Source organism: Vidua chalybeata, chromosome 17 (genome assembly GCF_026979565.1).
Source record: "Vidua chalybeata isolate OUT-0048 chromosome 17, bVidCha1 merged haplotype, whole genome shotgun sequence".
Taxonomy (NCBI): Eukaryota; Metazoa; Chordata; class Aves; order Passeriformes; family Viduidae; genus Vidua; species Vidua chalybeata.
This window is the reverse complement of record NC_071546.1, coordinates 10,827,436-10,849,366: the sequence shown is the minus strand read 5'-3', so window position 1 is coordinate 10,849,366 and position 21,931 is coordinate 10,827,436. Positions and strand designations below refer to the sequence as shown.

At 43.5% G+C, this 21,931-nt stretch overlaps 1 protein-coding gene across 1 annotated transcript in view; it reads left to right on the top strand.

The window, feature by feature from the left end:
* The first annotated feature begins 6,800 nt into the window (after positions 1–6,800).
* The window catches only part of CDH4 (cadherin 4), a 419,012-nt gene continuing 403,881 nt past the window's right edge, over positions 6,801–21,931 (top strand). Inside the window, exons 1-2 of the mRNA XM_053958581.1 lie at positions 6,801–6,953; positions 8,934–9,045. Of these exons, the coding sequence (XP_053814556.1) occupies positions 6,882–6,953; positions 8,934–9,045 (184 nt within the window). The 5' untranslated portion in view covers positions 6,801–6,881. The remainder of the gene's footprint in view (positions 6,954–8,933; positions 9,046–21,931) is intronic.

The window sequence follows — 21,931 nt, the reverse complement described above, 5'->3', positions numbered from 1 at the left end:
GTTTGTGTGTCCTGGACACGGCTCCAGTGTGACTTGAAAGCCTGTGTGCAGCTGGGAATGGATTAGGGGATGTGAGACCACAGGATCTGCTGGCCAGAGTAAATGGGATAAATGTAGATAATCTTGTTAGATGAATGCATGAACTTGAAAAATTAATCTTTGGAGTTCAGGCATTTCTAGACACTGGCAAAAGCAGCGGTTTCTTCATGTACAGAACTCCACCAACATCAAAATCAGCCTTTATCAGCTGAGCAGCAGTCAGGTGGTGACTACCAATGGTAGTTGATAAAACTTTAACCCTTGTCACTCTACACTTTCTCTTCCTTTCTGTTTATGCATGTGTGGAAGACTTTGGTTTTTATTATTCTTGGCCTGCAGTTGGTCCATATTATTAATGCATATGGTGCTTCTAAATAGTTCCCGTTCTTTTATTTCTAGGCTTTATTTCACTGAGGTGTGTAATGTTAGTATTAGTATGTAACATTATCATATTATTATCCTCATTTGTAGCTAAATCACTGCTTCAGCTAGTTAAATAAAGTTTGTATACATCTTTAACTTGACAGGAATTGCAAGGAGGCAAACACTGTAAATTTTTCATTACTTTTCCTAATTGGAAATATCCTGCATTAGTTTGAGTATGGGATATTCTGTCACAAAGTAAAACCTTACAAGAGCACATCTTTCCCTCTCTCTCCCCTCTCTCCAAGTTCTCTTATCCTTTCAGTTCCACTATTAAAATCCATAGGTTGTCAAAGCTGTCTCTTGCAAAGTGCTTTGTCTTCCAGGTGGTTTTTGACCAAAAATGCTGACAGCTCCGGAAAATTAGTTCATATTAAACAGGTAACTGGGGCTTTCTCTGAGGAGTTCTGCCTCAGCATTTACCACACACAATTTAGAGTATCTGCTGCAGTGCAGAAACTGTTGGATATATTTGTGAGGAAAAATATTTGTGAGGAATGCCAACAAGCTGGGTGCCACAAAAGGCTGAGAGAGCTAGAACATCACTTCTCTATTTATGTTTTACCAATCTTTGCAGAGGAAAATATTTTATTTTTCTAATAAAGAAGAAAAGAATATACTGTAATATTAGAAAGGCGGATCTGAACATCATGTTTTTGCTAGGTAAAAGAATGATCATTTATTAATACTGCTGGTTATTGCAGGGTAACTTATTTTGAGATTTGGACTGGAATAAGTTACATTACTGTGAACATTTCGATGTATTTGGGGCCAAGTCGATCAGAAGACTGCAATGGTGATGAGATATGCTGCTGTAAACAATAACAACAACAACAAGCTGCAAGTCTCAAAAATTCTCATTTTCCTTCAGCAGTCACTTAATAAAATTATTATTTATGTTGATATTAATTTGGAGTTTTCTGGCATGTGATGACTAAAAATTAAGGAACCATAAGTTTTGACAGGTCAGATCCTGCCCCCTTCCCCTGGTACCTGACTGAATGTGGAGTGAGCATTCCAGTGGCACAGGAAATCACAGGCACAGGAGGTTTTTTCCTAAAAGCAAAAAAGATCAGGCTCCTCCTGAGCTGCTGAGGGTGCATAGAGAGGGTGGGGAGGAAATCCCTGGGTTTATGTGAGTGTTTGCTAATGTTCTCCATTGCTGTTCCAGGTAAAGCAGGTGACGACCCTTCAGGTAACTCTCTGTTCCTGAGGTGATGCCACAATCTTGTTTAAACACGTGCTCATCTGAGGTGAGTCTTAAAATCAGTTTTAAGTTTGTGAAGGCTTTGGGGAAACTGGGAATCTGTGGCCTTCCTCCTGCTTGTAAAATCACGGACTGGCTATTCATCTCTTTTTTTGTAGTAAATCTGGTGAGATTTCATTGTTTCCATGAATATCAAGCATTGCCTCATGGAGCAGCCTGGGAGCTGCCTGCCTGCTGTGTCAGGGAACTCTTGCAGTTTATTCTCCTTGGTGACTCTGAGAACAAAACTAATTCTGCTTTTCTGTTTTCTGTTTTCTTTCTTTTTTTTTTTTTTTTTTTTTTAATAACCCTTCTTTAAACAGCAGTCCACTGCAAAGATAGAGATCTACTAAGCCTCTTGGTCTGCTTTTTCCTTTTTCCTTTGGTTTTGCAAGAATACAAAAAATGACCAAAAAAAAAAAAAAAAAAGAGAATACAACTGTTAATTGTTTTGCACAGGTCAGTTTTGTTTTACAATATTTTACAAAGAGTTGCATTACTATAAGGTGTGTTACCTCACCTTAGGTGAAAGAGACATGGAATTGGGAGTTTGAAATTGATTTTAATATAGCCATTGCTGGCAAGCTGCCACTAATGCCTGCACAGCTCAGTGAAGAGACCACAGTGTGCCTCATAATTGGAGGTCAGACTGCACCAGAGCTGGCCTCCCTTGGTCAGTGTAATTAAGTGAGCAGGAAGGGTTTGTACAGGGCCTCTGAAGCTGTGTTTTCCTCAGTGCCATTCACATGACCAGCTGGGAAGAAGAATCCCTTGGATCCACAATGTGCGGCTGAGCAGGTAGCCTAAAAGAGGGGAGCTTCAAATTCCTTGGCACTGCAGCCTGTCTGGCAGGACTGAAAAAGTGATTTCAAAAGAGCTGTTTGACCAGGGAGATAGCTGTGCCACCCCCACCATTCCAGCACACAGGGAGCACGTGCAGGGATGGAATCAGCTTGGACTGAAGCATATCCCATTCCTGCTCAGTGCAGCCTTTCTTGTGGATTCTTTCTTCGAGTCACTTTCTCCTCTGTGATTCATCATTTTGTCTTTAGATTTTGTACTGGAGCCAGATCATAGGCAATCCAGAATGTTGAGCTGTGCCCAACTATTCATGTAGTTCCAGTTGCTGTTACTTAAAAAAATTACTTAAATGTACAAACTCTAGCTTTTACCATTAGTTATTTTCCTTCTGTGGTTGTGGTCTTCCTACTTAGGAGCATCCTTTGTTTCTTCTGTTGTTTTCCATCAAGATCTGGTAGAAGTCTTTTCCTGATCAATAATTTCTTCATAGCTCTGATTTACATGTCACTTCTCTGTTCAGTTTCATCTCATCCCATCTTCCCTACGCATCTTTAGAAGATCCCAAATGCATATTAAATCTGAAGGCATTGCTCATTCATCTCATTTTTGAACTGCTGTCACAAACACATAATTTGCCATTATCTATCAAACTAGAATAATCATTATTTCCTGTTGTGTCCTTTGTTACTACTTCTGACACAAACCCAAATTAGTAATAATGGCTCCAAACCACTGGTCACCAGCTGTCTCCTACTTTGAAAGAAAGAATCTCCAGATCATACAGAAGAAACCCACAGTAAGGTCTGCACACTTTATTAATTTAATTTCTTCTTGTTTATCACGCTTTTTAATAAAACCACTTTTTTATCCTTGGCATCTGGACCACAACTATTTACTTGAGTTCAGGGAAATATTTACTTGTCAGAGAATTAAACGGGTTAAGCCAGCGGGAATATTTCCCAGATAAGGAATTCAGATATCAGCCCTAAGCTAGGAAGGCGAAAGCCTCTTGAGACTCTGTTTTCTCACCTCCTGTCCATTTAATTTGTTATTCCCATGCTTTCACGTACTTGATGGCTGCTTGACAATTTTATTGTATGTTGTACGGTCCCTCAGTGATCACACCTCCCTCTCCCTGGCTCCCTCTCCGTGGTCACACAGCTCACATCCGATACTCATCTCCTCCACCAAGGGCTCTACTGTCCCCTTGGTGTGGATGTGCAAGTCCCACTGCTGTCAGCAGGAATTACATGTGTGCATCAAGGAGGGGAAAATCCCTCGTGTGCTCTGCGCTCCTCGTTATCCTGGCACAGTCAGCTCTGTAGATGTCTCATCTATGAGCCTTTTATTCTCTTGGGTGTTGTGAGTACAGCAAGTCGCCTCCTAGGATCAGCAGTTTTGCTCTTGAGGTGTTTAGCAAGTTGATTTACTGTGCATGTGTACATTCTTAAGTGTTTTCATCCTGCCAGCCCCACGTGTCGCAGCGTTCCTGTGTTAGATGGTGGAGCTTCCTATTTCCTTTTTGTGCCACAACACCAATTCCTAACCAGTCTCCCAGCAGATTCCAAGTGAAGCAAACCCTCCCAAATAACATATGTTCAGGCCCAGCTCAGGCCTGCCATCTGAAAGTTTGGGAAAAAATTCAGAAGGTACAAAAATGTAAATGGCATATTTTTAATTTTCCTTAAAGATCCAAAGGAAGACATTTTATAAGCACTTCATGTGAGGTGCTGCTAAAGAAGGAGGTAGTTCAAATAATAGCTAATCAGTTGGAAAAATTGTAATTCTTTCCAAAATTAATTGGAGTGTCAAGAGTTGAATGAAAATGGTTGAGTGAAAGCAACCACACACATGAACCAGAGATTTCCACTGTCTGAACATGGATCTGGATTCTCCTCTGCTCCTTCTGGAAACACCTCAGTTTGGGAGGCACCTGCTGTTTCACACCGGCCACTGTTACTGAAAATACAACTGAGAATTCAGCTCCATTTGCAGCCTCATTCCTTGAGCACACAGTTTGTTACCACAGCTTAGAAAAGCGGGATGGCAAACTAGTTTGGGAAAAAAATCAATTTGCCATCAGATTAGAAATCAACTGTAAACATGTTGAAGAATTCTTTTTTTTTTTTTTTTTTTTTTTTTCACTACTGCTCTGCCTTTTCTTCACAATCTGTTGTGGTGTCAGACTTATTTTGATAATACTTGTAGAACTTGTCATATTAACAAAGTTATCAAGCAGAGCGAGCGCTTGCACAGCAACAGCTGTAGTCCAGCAAGAGTCAAAATAACTGGCCGTAGGTATTTGAAAAAGAACATCCACACTGTAGTTCCCCAAATCCAAAATATCCTCAGTAGACTCCAGAGTACTTGTAGTTCTATTTAAATAGCAACTGCCCTTAAACCTGGAACAATCTGCTCCAAACTTTGAAACTGAGGGTAAAGATAAAAGGAAAATAATTCAGATTTTTTTATATATATTAGGATTTATTTTTCCTATGATAGTGTCACTCAGCTATTTCTGCCTCTGTGCAAGTGCTTCATAAGAAAAGGATCTACATTAAATTCAATACAATGATGGCATTTATTTAATGTTATATAACAAACTCAGACATACTTGTTTAAAAACAAAATAAACCCCATAATCCACTAAGACTGTAAATTGGTGGGGTTGGAACAATCTTTTCATTATTCTTGTCCACAGAGCTCAATACAATGAGGCCTCAGTTCTTTGCTAACGTCTCTAGGTGTTAACACAATGCTATTAAATCTACTCAATAGCCAAAGATGCAGCCAGTGGATTTATGTGTCCCATTCCTTGGGAAACGTGCAAATCCAACAGAATGGTTTAATGGCCGGATTTTTCAGCTGCAATGTCTGATTTTGCACGTACATCAGATAATATGCATCTATTTATGCAAATTGCTGCCAGATTTACAAGCATAAAACACTCGTGCCTGGGAATTCCTATTTGTTGAGCTGGAGAAGGAAAGGATGGGATTTGGGTGCCAGGGTCCTGCTGTAGGAGAAGAGCAGGAGCCACACTCTGCTTGAAACCACTGCTTTCAGTTCTCTGTGAAACTGACTGAAGTTTCACTTTCTGGGCCCGTGTTGATCTGCCTTTATTTTTACACCAGAAATTTACTAGTTTAGTGGAGTTAGCTTCCTCTGCTACTGATGTGGATGTGGATTAGGCCTGACAAACGTATTTTCCTCTAAAAAAAGCAGGGCCAGGCTCAGGCTGGTTCACAAATACGGTTGAGGAGGCAATCCTGGCACTACCCATTTCTCTACCCTATCCTGAGTTTTTCATCTCTGGATGTATCAGTTTTTTTCCTCCTCAGTACATAATTTTTTGTGGATTTGCTACTACTCCCTCACGCCACCTATCCCTCACAGCCTGTGCTCTACTCTCCTCACATGATACACTCATGAACCCCTGAATATAGATATTTTCTTTATTTTTCCTCATGGGGTACACTTGGTTTTTACCTGGGTGTGTTATTTTTTTTGCCCACTGAGTGTGTTTCCAGGGCTGTGTTAATTTTCCCCTGGATATACTGCTTGTTCCCTTGTGGGCACATGTAAAGAGGGCTAGAGGAAATGACCTTAGGTTGAGACAGGGGAGATTGAGATTACACATTAGGAAAAAAATGTCTCTGTTACGGCAGTCAGGCTTTGGAATGGGTTGCCCGGTGAGTGGTGGAATCACCATCTCTGCAGGTGTTTCAGAGGTGTCTGGATCTGGTGCTGGGTGATGGTTTGGGGGTGACGGCGGCAGTGCTGGGTTGATGGTTGGATTTGATGACCAGGGAATCACCAAATCTGAGCTGGAAGGGGCACAGAAGATCTTCAAATCCAACCCTTCAGTGAGTGGCGGGGATCAAACCACAGCCTTGGCATCATCAGCACCGTGCTCTGACCAGCCTTAACGATGTGAACCCACGATCTCCCTCCATCATCTCTGGTTGCTTTGGGCTTCCTTCCAGGAACACGCCGGCTTTTCGCCACAATTTGGACGCCTAAGTTTCTTCTCCGGACAGACGAGCCTCCCGCGGGTCGCGGAGCTCGGCAGGGCGCTGAGAGAGGAAGCGGCAGCGCCGCCGAACCCCTTTCCCCCTCCATCATCACCATCATCATCACCATCACCACCATCATCATCACCTTCATCCCCCCGCTCCCCCCGCGGCGGGGCGGCGCCTGTCGCTTTAAGCGGCGCGTGCCCGCGCGCGGGGCGGGGCGCGGCGGCGGCGGCGCGCGGCGGGCGCTTCACCTGCAGCCGGAGCGGCCGCGGGACCCGGCCGGCTCCGCTCGGCTCCGCTGCGCTCCGCGCTGTCCTGCGCCACCGCTCCGCTCCGCTCCGCCCGCCGCGGACATGAGCGCCGGCCCGAGGCGGCGGCCGCCGCTGCTGCTGCTGCTCCTCCTGCCCGTCTGGGGCTCGGCGGCGGTAAGTGGAAACGGGCGCGGAGCCATCCCCGCCGCGGCTCCTCCGCGCCCGCCGCGGCAACTTCGGGCTTGGGGAGTCAGGGTGATGGTGGCGGGTGCGCGGAGCTCCCGCCGCTCCGCCGCTCCTTTTTTTTAAAATCGAATGGCCGCTGTGCAGTTTTTAATTTTTTATTATTATTATTTTTAGCCGCCGCTCAGGTGCCGCCGCGGTACCGGCGCAAGTACAGTCCGCGCTGCGCCTCGCCGGAGAAACTTCGGGGGCAGCGGCGCGTCCCGGCGCGGAGCCGCTCCGAGCCCCGCGGAGCCCCCGCGGCCGCGCCGCGCTCCCCGCCGAGCCCCGCTCCGCCCGCGCCCGCTGCAGCCCCTAACTTTTATTTTTACAAGCCCATAAACCCAACCGAGCGGGCCCGGATCGTGCTGGGGGGATGATGCTCTGAAAGTTTGGGATTTTTAGGGTTTTATTCCCACGCCGCCTGAAATTGAAGGGTTTCTGTAGAACATCAACAAGCGCCTGAACGCGTGGCTGCAGTGGTACAGAGCGAGCCGGGCGGCTGCTGGGCTTCGGGCTAGGCTGGCTGCGGGAACAAGAGCCGCTTATTTTTCTGCCTCAATCCCCCGGTGCCAAGTAGAATCCGTGAGGATGTCCCGAGCCTTGTGGAGGCTGGTGGGTGCTCAGGAATAGCCCCGATGCGCTCTCGTCTAGCGAGCACCGCTCTAATAATGGGGCGATTTCAGATTTGAAGCCCGCTATCCTCGGTGAGACCCTTTGAAATGTTTCCTAATGGCAACATCTTGCCAGCCGCGGTCAGAGTCCAAGAGAGCCGCCGCTTCCTTGCGCTTCCCATGCAGTAGCTGGCATCCGTCTCCCGAGCGTGATTTTAAGCCCAGTACATTGGCTTGTGTTCTGCTTACTGAGCTCATCCGAAAGGACCCTTCTCTCCTCTTCCCTTGTGTGTGTCTGATGCAGCTCTGTCTGTGTGCGGGAGTGTTTGGGGGCGCGGGGGCTGCGATGCTCCCCCGGGGATGCAGGTGCACGCCCGGAGTTGCACTTTGCGGGGAAGCGCCGCTCCCGCTCCCCGGGCTTCAGCCGGCGCTGCCGGCTCCGGAGGCGGCGGAGGTGCCGGCAGCATCGCTAAGCGATGCTCTGGCTGGCTCTGCCGACAGCCCGGGCGCGTTAGAAATCCCCTGCCACCAGCGCTTGTTAGTGCGTAAATCACCTGGCACTCTTCACGCATAAATCACGGGCTTGTGTGCTGTCAGCGAGTTCCTTTGGAGCTGGGGTCTGGGACCGTCCCTGCCAGGGAATCCCGGGCTGCTGTGACTGGACTGCCCTGTCCCTGCTCAGCCCAAAGTTGCAGCTGAGTGTTTCGTTGGCTGCTTCCCTCTGGGTGCTGGCACGTTGTGCACAATTCTGTGCATTGTCACGTTTTTAATTGGGAATCCCTCCATTCCTTCCCACTGCCAGGGGAAAGAGCAGAGCCTGGAGGGTCCCAGAGGCAGCAGCAGGCAGAGCCTGGGATGCTGCTGAATGGGTGAAGGGGAAGGAAGGGTGTCCTCACCTGGTCACAGGCTCCTGTGTTTCTCGCAGTTCCATGCTGGGGTCTGCCCAGTTTCTCAGTAGCAGACCTCGGAGGTTTGGATGTTACAACATCAGGCCTTTGCGTGTCTCCAGTGCGAGCACAGCGCCTTGATGAATTGCTGCTCTTTGTTTCCTCCCCTCTTCTGACAGTGCCCAGTATTCCAGCCTTCCTACAAACAATGCTCTCTTGTAGTCAGGCAACTATTGCTGGCCCATTTTATTTTTTGCCGCTACAGTATGGATCCACTCCAACAGATAGGCACTCTAACACAAGCAACTTCTACTTGCACACTGCTTTACTGTTCAGGTTTGCTCATGCCTAAACACTTCATCACTGGGTGCAGAACGTTTTCCCAAGGGACTAAAGTCATGGTGTGCATTTTCCTTGTTTTGTTTCTGCAGGCACACAATGGGGATCTTACAGTTAGACCCACATGCAAGCCTGGCTTCTCAGAACAAGACTACACAGCTTTCATCTCCCAGAATATCATGGAAGGGCACAAGTTACTCAAAGGTAAGTGGAATAAAAAGCTTAATAGCTTCTGCAATAGCTGTATTTTCAGGAGGTGAAAAGGAGGCTTAAAGATGCTGGGTTTGATGGTGAAATTGTCTGCAGAATTATGTTTGTAGGAGGGTGAAACACTAAGTGGTTTACCTGAGCACAGTTTTGAATACAGATGAATCATTCCAAGTCCGTGTGCTGTCTGCTTCAGGTGGATTGTTTGTTACACCATGCGAGGTCATCACTTCACTCTGAGTCTCCCACTCCCACCCTGTCTGAAGGAACTCTGCATCTTGCATTTTAGAAAGTATTTTTATGTATGAAATTCAAAGATCCCTAAATTATCTCTGCTTTGAAATGGATGATAAAGCAGACGTTGTTGTTGGAAATGTGGTAAACAAGCCTACAGACATTCTGTTCACAAATGTGGCATTCATTTTCATTACTGCCCCACTGACAACATGAAAACACAGGCAAAAAGAAACTACCAATTAGCTTTATAGTAATTGCAGGATTATAACCACTTTTGTGCTTGTAAACTCTAAGATGTCTTCATAATCCAAATAACAGTAGATTATCCTGCGTATTGCTCTGTCTCTTTTTTTTTAAGTTAAAAATAATTAAACTTTATATTTGCATGACACAGAAAAATACTTTATTCCAAGAGAATGTTTGAAAACCAGAATCCCACTCCCCCCCCACCTCCCCAGCAGCCCAGGAAGTTGGGGAGCACGTCAGGACTTGGTGCTCTACTCAAGGCTTTATAACTGTATTTTGCAGTGTTTTCTTGAGTACATTTTACTCACGTGCATGTCTTTGTGCCAGAAAGCTGGGATTTCTGTCTTCCTCCAGACCAAACACCTGCTCTGTTACTTTGATTTTCCTCAGAAGAGAGGGAGAGTTGTCAGTGTTCTCTCTGGCTTCAGCAGAATCCAGGACTGGACATTTTTGCTCTGCATGAGCTGGCAATCACTTTTGTTTCTGTGCCCAGTTGTCTTAGTGTTGCTGTTCAGGAATTCTCTTGACTGGCCTGGCATTAATTAGTAGACCTTGGGGAGTTTATTTTTAGTTTGAAGGGTAACCAAAGAGGGAATTCAGATGGACAAGCTCAAGATTATGCAGCCCTAAAGAGACCAAATACCAATAGTTTCCACACTTTGTAGCAATTTTTCCCAAACGTGAAGGTGGCTTTAAGGCAGGTCAGTCTGGAAACTGGGTAGATTTCATGCTCTTTTAGCTTTGCAAATTATTTGATAAAAAAATGTTCTCTGAGCACTGTAGAAAGCTGTGTCATAAATATATTCGCTCAGAAGAGTGGTTTTTTGCAGTTTAGTGCTTGATAAATTATGTTGTTTTTATGGAGATGGACAACAGGGATGGAGCAGAAGGGTCTGCTCAGCGGCATTAGATGGCTGTGACTTTCAAAACAGCACAGTGGCTGTCATTTCATTTTTGATAATTTCTAAATATGAAATTATATTCACACAGGCTGTCAAGTTGATTTGAATGAAAATATATATCTATTTGATTTTATCCTTTAGGGACCAGTTGTAGTTTTACATTAGTCATGGCAACCCTGCCTCTGATTTAGGGCTGAATTCACCCTGGGGACATTATGTATCTATTCCCCACTTGTAAGATTCATGTCCTGATAACATTGTCACAGGTTCCATGATTTAAAAGCATTTTCTCAACAAAAGAAGGAAGAAAAAAAGTGCAAGTGCTGTGTTTGCTAATAAGTAAGCCATCATCTTTGCACCTTTAATCTACAGTCAAATACATGCTGTTGTTTATCATAGGAAGCAAATATATCTAATTAATTTATACAATAATGGGCAAGAAAATTCTTCTTCATGCTTGTTTTGTTCTTTATATATACTCTAGCATGTAAAATTGGTAGTTTTCCAGTTTAGGTTTAATTTTACTTCCTAGCACTTGATGTGTCTGAAGCATAAAATGTTTATCTCTTTCTTCCATCTGGGTGAAGTATTGTACAATAGTTCAGACCAAAAATGGGTTCAGATTGCTTACATTATCATGTTTGATAGATTGACATATGTACTATTTCACACCATCTTACCACGCAAAGCTCTGCTGCCAGCAGCCACCACCATCTTATTCATCAGCATTCAGCAATTCATCTGCAGGCCAAATGGGACTGTTTGCCTGAATTAAAAAAAAAAAAACAAAAAAACAAAAAAAAAGTAGGCAGAAATTCACCTGTCAGTGCTTTCCTGGAATCTGGGGGTTGGAAAAAGTGTGTCTGTAGCTTGGATGGCTCTCGGGGGATTTCACGGAGCGAACATGAGGTTTTTATGGATAATGCCCACCTTGTCCTTAGGAAGGAAGGGTGGGCAGTCCTGGGACAGTTCATCCCTGAAGGTTTGTCCATCAGCAATCAGGGAGCATGCAGCCCACAGCATGGTGGTGAAATTCCTCCACACCATGGAGAAGTTTGGGTGTTCATGGTTCGGGATGAGCTGTGTGGCAATAAACAAACCTAGCATTTCCCTTTTAAGCTTTGCAATATCCAGTTCTCAAATGTATGCACTGTTATGAATACATCAAAACGAAAGTGTTTATAGTATTCTAGGTTTGAATCAACTTAAACAGATAATCACTGCTTATAATTGGTTTATTCCAATGGAAATAGCTTAGCCTTAATTTGACAACAAGAGCTTTTACAGAGTCATTGTTTTATTATAAGTATGCCGTAAGCTATTAGCTACTACTTTGTGGTTCATCTTATTTGCCTGAGTCAGCTCTCTAACATGCTCAAAACATACAGATTCTAGCAGGAGCTATTTGTTACACAGTAATTAACTTGTTTATGATAAATGTATGGGAGAAATGTCACGGCATTTTGTTTTATGTATAAATGAAAAGCATCTGCATTCTAAAAATTTCATGTTAATTAGACTTAAAATAGTTTTCCCCAGTAGTGCCACAAATACCACACGCTGCACATCACTGCCAACACTGTGGCCTGATGATGGGGTGGTAGCTGAGGTGATTTGTGGAGCCAGTGCCTTCCTCAGAAATGCCATCACTGCATCTCTTAATGAAAGCTACTGGGGTGTAATCTGTTATACTTTTTTTTTGTCTTTGTTTTTGTTTGCAGGATAATAAACTTAGTCTTGATCACTGATGCATGATAATGTTTGAGATAGCTTCGTTAAGTATTTTCTTCTTTAGCCTAAGGGAAAGATCTCCATGTCTGCAGCTTGGCAGAGGACAATTGTGGCACGGGAATCTTTTCCTCTTTGTTAATTATTCATGGTAACTTAACGTGGTGAGAACATTGGTCCTGAGGGGTGGGGAGCAGGGACACGTGGGGCTGCACTGAAGGAGTTCAGCAGTGTCCAGGAGATCTGATTCCTGCTGTGAACTCAGTGTTTGGGAGTGATGAAGACCAGTGGCCTCTTGGGGAAGGAAGGAAAGAAGGAGTAGGATGCTGAAAGGGGTGTGCAATATGATACTCTTGCTATTGGCTTTATGCCCTTTTTGATTTTTTGGTAGTGTTTTTTTTTTAAGATTATAGTTAATAAAAAAAAAGACTTTTTTAAAAATGAGAAGTTGAGGTTTATTTGGCAGGCTGTGAGGCTGTGGTGACTGGGAGTGGGTGGGGTGACATCAAGGTGTTGAATGCTTTACTTCTCCAGTGTGGTCCCACCAAGGCTCCAGCACCTCTCAAACACACCTAAACGGAACAACTCGCAGCAGACAACACCAGCAGAAGAGGGACAGAGCCACTTTTTTGTGTTTTCTGTGCATCCCTTCGTGTGCAGTGATTTGTGTTTCTTTGTCCACTCTGAGCAGTGCCTGTGCTGATGGAGCAGGGGAACTTCTCTTGTGTGGGCAGCCACGTTTGGGGACAAGTGTGTGGCAGCATACTTTATTTTCATATGTGGAGATGAATAAACTCTGCCAGCATGTTCTGCTCTGAGCAAAGGTAGCCAAGCTCATGCAAATGCATAAAAATGTAATTGCTTCTATTCTAGGATTTTTTACTAGCATGATTTTTGGTTAAAAACAAGACACATAAAAGCTTTATTGGAATACTTTTTTTTTTTTTTTTTAGAAGAATTCACTATGGAGATAATCTCTTGTAAGTTTTTGAGAGATAGGATGTTCTTCATGGTCAAAAGCATTTTTGCTCTCTCCACTGAGATTTCAAAACCTCCATCCTTTTTAGCCCTCACCACATCCAATATTAAAACTTAGGAAGGCTGTGAATGCTGTTTAGAAAATAGTGACTGTGTAGACCAAAAAAACCCAACATCCACAATCTCCCTGGGATAGTGGAGAGTACTGTAGATGGTGTAGGCTTCCCACTTTTCCTGGGTTTAGAGTCCAGAAAATACCCAGTACCCATGTGCTGTCAGTTTTGGCAGGAGCTCAGTTCCCACAGGCAGGTCAAGGTGTGGCTGTGAAGAGCGTGTGGATTTCTGAGGCTGCCCTGCCCACAGTCATGCCTGTGCCTGCCAGGTGCCCTCTGGTGTGTCCTAAGGGTGCTTTTGGAAAGGGAAGAGCCTGAGGAATGCTGGATTTGTTCTGGTGTTGGGTGAGGTTGTTGAGCACCTCTTAGGGTTGCTTGGTGCTTGCAGCAGCTCTGCTGCAGCCTCCTGGAATAGTCAGCGTCTTCTCTATGCTGCTCAGAGTGGGGAAAAGCAGAGAAGCTTTTCCATTCGTGTTTTCATTATTTTCTGGTCTGTGATTCTGCATGAAAAGCAGTTACTGCAGTTATTGTACACATAATTAACTTTACAGTTCCCTAATAACATCTGAAAGTAAGAAAGCAGCCACTGGGAGCCCAGAACTCACCCTCACCTTTCTTCACTCCTTTCTTGGAGGAAAGACAGGCAGGCGTCAGCTCTCTGTGTTCAGCTTGTACAAGCTCCAGTGAAGCTGCCTCTCAGAAAGCAGTTCTCACATTCCACAGGACAACTTCTTTGAAAAGCAGTTTCTCGTGATGGGTACATTGCAAAATCAAAACCATAATTTCCATCATGAGTTGCAGGGGAGACCCCGGGAAGAGCTGCTGCAGATCAGGGAACTGCTGATGCCTATGTATTTTTAATGTTGTTCTTCAGATCTAACTTCTGACACAAAAATGATGTTTAAGATGACATTTTTATCTAAATAAAATTGCAGTTAATGAGACTGGAGTAGTCAATAACACTCTGTAGAGTTAATCCCCTTACACTGTTTAATAACTGTATATATTGCTTTCTAGTTCAGAGCTTTGAACCAAATTCCTCAAACCCAAGCAAAATTACATTTTTCTGCATTCTGGGGAGTTAACTGATTTTTATCTGAAAAAATCTGCTTCTCCAACAACAGACTTGAAGCTTTTCTGTTTTTTCAGGGATTTGTCTATTAGAGAATTGTGCTGCTTCAAATTAGGCATTCTAGATAGGTATTAAGGAAGAAGATGAAACAACAATTTCTGTTGAATAATTTATTCATTTCTTTATTTATGCTGAGGCTTTTAGGAAATAAGCTGTGTCTGGAACAGTATCAATTAGTTATTTATTGTGAAATACCTGTTGTTTTGAACACTAAGCTGATAATTTTAGGGCTTTTAAGGTTGGAAAATGTTAATTTTAAAGTCAGTTCTTTGTACAGCAATTGACTGTCACTGACAGAGCTCATGAGCTCTGATCTTACAGAGCAGATGCTGAAAGCATTCTGGAAATTACGGTTTTTGCATGTGGCAATTGAAACTTATTTATTCTAGCAGTGGAATATTTTCTTGCCTAATTTTCATTGACCTAATGCCAGTTCTCATTGCCTAATTTCATTGATATTTATGTGCAGGCCTCCTTCTGCCTTAATTTCTACCCTGGAAATGAGTCTCATGTATTTTTAGATGGAATTTATTTCATTGCAAACTCAAGCTGGGGAAGTACTTGGTTCCACAGCAGCATGGGCCATGTGCACAGCTCATAGAATATTTTAGCAATATAGATAACACTTAAAAGTCTTATTTGAAGGGCAAGAAGAGATTAAAACTACAGAGGATAAAATTTCATTGGAAATCTGCTGCTTAATGTTTCTCATAGAATGAATTTGAGTAACATAGGGAAAGATGGGAGTTTGTTTGATTTGAGGTTACTGGTATACTCAGAATTAAGGCCATTGCTGTATCAAGTGGGATTTTTTATTTTCAGGCAAATGGAGATAGTAAGAACTGAGACCAGACAGTGGTGTTTGGAAAGCAAAGAGCAGTCCTTGCCAGCTTTGAGTGCTTTGGCAGGGGGGTTGGGATGAACATGTGACTGTGATTCCAGACAGGTTTCCCCAGGATCCTGATGTGGAGCACTGCAGGAGGAACCTCTGCAGGCTCAAAGGGATTGATCTGTATCCCTTTTTGTGTATGTAAACCTTTTGTGCCCTAGCCAAAGAGTCTGAAGCGGATTTGGCTCTACATTCTGTTTTCCCTTTGGTACCTACATGATCCCCAGGGTTGTTTTTCCAGGTAAAACCCACAAGTGCCCTTGGCCAGCCCTGCCATGGCAGGGTTTTCTTAATGCTCAGGATGCCATGAAATATTTGTTTAGATATTTTGCTTTAATATTTATTTATTAATGTTTCTGAAATGAGGGTCCTGGGATTGTTTAGCCTGGAGAAGACTTTATAATTGTGTATAAGCTCCTTGTGGGAATGTGCTGAGATGAGGTGCACAGAGGAAGGGCAGAACAAAATGGGTGCTAACACTGAAATGCAGGACGCTGCACTTAAATGTGGGAAGAAAGAAACTTTCAGCCTGAGATTTGTCAGACAATGGAGGAAGTTTCTCAGAGATGCCGTGAGGTCTCTATTCTTGGAGATACTTTTGGAACCCACCTGGAAGTGGTCCTGGAGCCTGCTTTGGCTGTCCCTGTGCTGAGCAGGGCCTTGGGCAAGCAGCTCTGCAGCCTCCACTGGGCTCTGACCCCGGGAAACACTCTGCAGGTGAATAAATGGAAAGACAGAGGGATGAACTGAGCTTTCCTTCAAATACAAATCACACAGCTTTAAATAAAAGCATTGCAACAGCCTGCAAAACATGATCTTTACTGGGAAATTGTGTTTCTTTAATTTCTTGGAAGCACAACCTCTAAAGAGCGAATAATTGAAACACCAGGGACCAGCATTCAGCTGCTTGCTTCCATTAATGTCCAGACTTAACCTAGGCATAGTTTGTCTCCTGGCATAAGGAGATGTAACCCACTGAAAAAGCACTCAAGTTTCCTCTTTATTTTTAGTAGAATGAAAGAGAACATGTGGAGTTACTGTTTAACCCAAAATATTTGTCTTATAACCAGCTACTTTCAGGAGCTTCTTTCAGGAGGATGTTTGTTTCCTAAGCAAGTTTTCTGCGTCATGAAAAAAAGCTTGGGCTAAAGAAGAGCTCTTTTTGCCACAGGCTTGCGATTTCTCTTGTTTATGTTCATTATCCCTAATTTATTTATTAATTTTGGATTGCAGTTGCACAGAAGGAGCGTGAAGTGGCAAATGCTCTGGCATATGGGCTGCACTGTCACTGGGAACACTCAGCCTCCCTGTGCCTCGTGACCCCAGGCTGCAGCATCCACATTCCCCTTTCCTGCTCCCTTCCAATACAAAATTGTATTTTTTTAAATGTTTTTTTTCCAATCCCTCACTACTCTGGTGCCACTGTTGTGTAGCAGAGAGCCAGTGGCAGTAACTCAGGGCTTTGCTGCTCGTGCTGCTCGCAGGGGTCACATCAGCTGCAGTCCATTAACACGAGCCTGGTAATGGCAGCCCCTGTGTGGGGGTGTTGGAAGCTCCTCCAAGGACCCTGAAGATATATATGGGCCACCCATGAAGGAGGAAAAAGTAAAATAGATGCCCTTTCTGCTTTGAAATGAACCAGTCTGTTTTCATTGATACCCAGAAGCACTGCAGTCATTAAAGGCTATTACTATGCCTATTATAAATCACAATTTCCTAGCAGTTCAGGGGTTAGTCACAAATTTTGTTACAGTGAGTTTGTCTCATAGTAATTCCAATCCTTATTAAAGGAAATTGTCTTTAAAATAATTATGAATGTAGCAATTATCCAAAGATAAATAGTTAAGATTACAAGAATTGTTCTATACAGAGCTATGTATCAACTCTCTCTGTCAGTTCATGTCTAGAGAATCATAAACGGCAGGTCAGTGAAACAAATGTCTGTTACTTCACCATGTAGCAAGAAAAGCATATTGGAATTATTGGTATATGAAAGAAAAACATGCGGGCTTGGTAAGATGGTGGAAAATAAAGAGATTGCTACAGGTGATAAAGTGCAAGTCAGGACTAGTTTAAAGTATGAAATTTAATAACCTGTTTGTTCCTGATGTAGTCAGTGGGGGTGAACAGATAACTGTATAAATGCCACCAGGAGCTGTTTGTGGTGTCACCTGGAGCTGTGTGTTGGTGTTTCCTGGGCTCAGAACTGGGGCTGGAGGAGCTCAGGAGGATTTCTTGTGCGCACTCCTTCCCCAGGGCACGAGCAACTCCTGTGTAACAAGTTTGTCCCTGATGTGGGCTTGAGGATGCATTGCTGGGTACCAAAGCCAATATATTACTTTGCTTCCCTTTCCTTCCTCTGAGTTTCAGTGGAGCTCTCTTGATGCAATTTAAACCTGTTTATATTTGTCATGGACACACAGAACAGTTGCTGATTTTTTTTTTTTTTTTCCTCCCCCCAACACAATTGAATTTTTTTTCAGGTTCTGTAGGCTGAACCTCTCATTTGTTGCCTTTAGTGTGTCATGCTTGGCTCCCTCCTCTGAGCCCTTGTCTTTGTTACTAACACGATACTCCAGGTTGATGTGATGCTGCCAGCCAAGTCTCACAGTGCTGAACAGACAGGGAATATTCCTTTGCCTGTTTTGCAGGCAACACTCCACTTGATTTATCTAATGTGATGATTGCTTTTTTTTGTAGCAGTATGATACTGTTGACTCATGTTCAGCTTGTGATCCAGTATAACCTCCCACATCGTTTTTTGATGAACTGCTACCTACCCAGTCATTTTCTATATGTGTAGTTGATTAATCCTGCTGAATCGTGTTACCTTGCTCCTCTTCTGTTGAATTACATCTTGTTTTTGTTTTATCATCAGCCTTATCTAACTGGTTTGGATTGTTTTGAATTCTGATCTCTACATCCAACAGCGTTGCAGTTGCATCCTGCTTGTGTATGGTTTGCAGATGTAACAAGCATATGCTGCATTCCTTTATCTGTTCTGTTAATAAAGGATTGAACAAACCCAGTGCAAAACAGGCTGTGGCAGAGCCCATGTGATGGAGCCTTCTGCTCTGACCATGCACCATTAAAACATGCTCTGGGTAAAGTTATTTCAGTAACTAAAATTGGAATGGTGGCTTGGTGAACAGAGCCTTTAATGTCTTGATGTTCTCTGTTGGGATCTGTAGAAACACAATTCCAAATGTCCTCAGTTGTCAGTACTTTTCCTGACTTTTATGAGAATTACAAACATCGGGACCTTTGAATTTTCACCATCTAGAGACATTGCAGGTTAAAAGCCTAGGCTGGGTTCATGCAATTTCAGTGAAATGCTGTTGCTGTTGGAGGGGAAGGACTGCTGGAATTCTCTGCCCACTGGGTTGTTTAAATGCCCCAGCTAAACTGCTGGAGCAGAGGTTATGTCCAGGCTACAGCACAGAATGTCCAGGTTGGCTTTCCTCAGGATGCTGGAGGTCTGTTCCTTAAAAGCCATTTTTATTGACAGAGCTGTTACTGCTCCCAAGGTGAGCTGAAAGAACAGGATTAAATGAAAGCTAAAGCAGGGTTGTACCTGGATGTGGAGTATGGACTCTGGTATAATCTGCTTCCACTGGTGCCTGGGGATTCCACTTTGCTGTGTTCCCATTTCCCAGCTCATCTTGGAAGGTGAGGAAAGCAAGGTGTTCACCCTGCACAAACCAGCTGGGTGTTGCACTGCCTGTTTTTACAGATTTGTATTATTCACAGTGCCTTTTAGGAGGCCTAGCCCACACTGAAATATTTTACTCTTTAGTGGCTCTCTTTAATTTTGCCCATCACTCCTTTGTGTTTTGGTAACTGAAGAAAGGCAGATGCTGCTCCTTGTGCTGGAGGAAGAGACTTTTTCTGCTGAAATCTTCTGGAGCATCTCAGTTTAGAGGGGAAAAAGAGCTGGCCTAGAGAATTTTCAGTATTTTGCTCCCAGTGAAATATCCTTTCCTGGAGAGGCAGAAAAGGTCATTGTTTCAGACCCTGTGTGCCCTGCTGCTGGTCTTTTAGGAGCATGATGTTGCTGGCTTGTTGCTTTGCTCCCTTCAAAACAGGTTTACACAATTACACATGAAAGGCAACTGTTTTGCTCATATCCACAAACCTTAAATATTTTTGTGCCTGAATTATTTTGGAAAATAAACTTCCACTTATTTACCTTTTTATGGGCTTCTGAACATTTTTCACTTGATTCAATGCTTCCTTTTGGTCCTCTGTAGAGGCCAAAGCAATATGGGTAAATGGCCTTATTAAAAAAAAAAAAGGATTTTTGATGTTGTTTGGATTTGTTCTTTGCCTGTGGACAGAAGGGACAGGTTGAGGATGAAGAAAAATATATATTTAGTTGATAGGATGAAGGAGAAACTATAGGTCAAGGCAAGTTTTGGAGTGATGAAATATTCAAGGACTGCAGCGATAAAAAAAGTGTTTGGATTGCACCCAAAGATTTCCCCATCCTCTTTTCAAACTGCAAGAAAAGACCCTCATCAGGAGAAGTTCAGTGATCTCTGGAACGCTAAACTCTAGATGCCTGTTCAAATAACTGAATAGGAGATTGATTATCTCTGTGCAAAGTTTACTGAAAGATTTTTCTTCTTTTTTTTTGTTTGCCTGGAGTCTCAGATATAAGAGAAATTCAAAGTTAAAGTGCTGGTTGCTGTATCTGCTAGCAAGCAAACTACTCCAGTTGTACCAGCTGGGTTTGAGACCTCCTGACAAGAAGAAAGTGAGGAGATTTGGGTTGAGCAGTATAAAAACTTCCTCACCAAAGAGGTTGTTAAAGACTGGCACAGCTGCCCAGGGCTGTGGTGGAGTCACCATCCCTGGGGGGATTTAAAAGCCATGAGGATGTGGCACAGTGAGTAGTGGATGATCTTGGAGGGCATTTCCAAGCCCAGCAATTCTCTGATGCCCTCCCAGAAGGGCTTTGTAGGCAGGGGCAGTTAGCAAAGTCTGGGCTGGTGTTAGCAGAGCTTTAATCCCACCCTGCTCACTGAATACCCAGGGATGGCACTGGGGGGATTCCTGAGTGCTGAATTAACCGCGGTGTTTTGGCAGAGAACAGTGCAGATGAGGCATTTCACAAAATGAATCTTCCTGTATTTTCAATAAAACGAAGTTTTATTTTCCCTTTCTGCTGTGAATTGAGACATAACATTGGCTGTATCCTGTTAAAGAGCAGCAGAACCAAGCAGTGGTGGCACAGCCAATTTTACCTGTGCAGTAATAGAGCAAGTTTCATTGCTTGGAAGCTGTGATGATGAAGCAAAATTCTGTAAATGCAGCAGTTGTGTCCTTTGGCAATGCACCTGTAAAAGGGAGAGTCTGACCTCTGTGGAGTGGGGCTGTTTGGGAAAAAAATGTAGAAAATTAAAATAAAGGTGGGTGGGAAGAAGAGTTGTGGATGCCTGGAGCCCTGGGGACTCCACAGAACTGCTGGGCCAGGATTCATGTTGGGTCTGAAGTGGTGCAAATTATGGAGACTTAAAGCAAAGACAATATTTCTGCAACAGTTTATTAACAGTCTAAGTGGTTTTTTGACCTTTAATCTGCATTGGGATCCCGTGTGAGCAGTCTTTTATTGCATTTTATCTGTCTGCACTTCCTGGAGAAATTTGTAGGGAATCCACACACTGAGAAACCTGTTCTTAGGAGAGCTGTCCTGAAAAAGGGAAAACAGAGAAACCAAACAAACCAGCAAATCCAACAGCAAAAAGAAAAGAAAAAAACTCAAGGTTATATATCAAAATCTGCAACACATGCTCAAAGAAAGTTAATATCTAGTGAATGTCAATTAAGTTCTTCCTCAGCTAATAAATAGCTTAGGAGGTATAAAATTTAATACTCCTAAAATTGCAGAAGCCTTTGAAGAACACATTTAAATTGGACTCGTTGGAAGAAGGAGATTTAAAGCTGACCTGTTCAGAGGTGAGTAGTGAAAAAGACGTGCTGGAATGAGGCTGCATTCCTTCAGTACAGAGGCCTTTTGCCTTAAGTTTTTGTGGCTTTTGGAACAGCGGATTTTTAAGTTCTTGTGTAACACATCAGCTGAACTGCACTGGTAACAGTGGCCTGTTTATTTCTGAGCCTATTTTTAAGTGTTTCTGAAGGCTCAGCTGGGCTGGGATTGGGTCACGGTGCCACAGAAGGAGCCTCAGGAGCAGCTGTGTGTAGTTCTGCCCCTGGCCACACCTATGGGTCCTGCTCACTTCTGCTCTTAAAGCATCAATCTCTTTCCTATTTCAGGTTCTCAGGCACCAGATTCCCACTTTCCTTCTGTCCCTCCCCATCATGGTCACCTGTATGTAAACAAGTGAGATGTGTGCACGTTTCTGAGGGTGGTTTTTAGGCAGGTTTTACTAAAGTTTATGATGGATCTGTCTTTGGGAGCTGAGCAGATGAGCAACAGAAACTGCTCTGAGGTCACAAGAAATGTAGTGCTTGTTCTGAGTTTATTTGGAAATCAGAGAAAACCAAACTTTGCCTAGTTGGCTTGCTTCCTCAGGAGCAATACCTCCTGTTTTTTTTTTTTTCCTCTTGTGTGTTTTTTCCTAATCCCAGTGGCAGTCATTTTTTTGGCACTTGCAGTTAGGAGAAAAAATTAAGTAATACATGACATTTGTTTTGG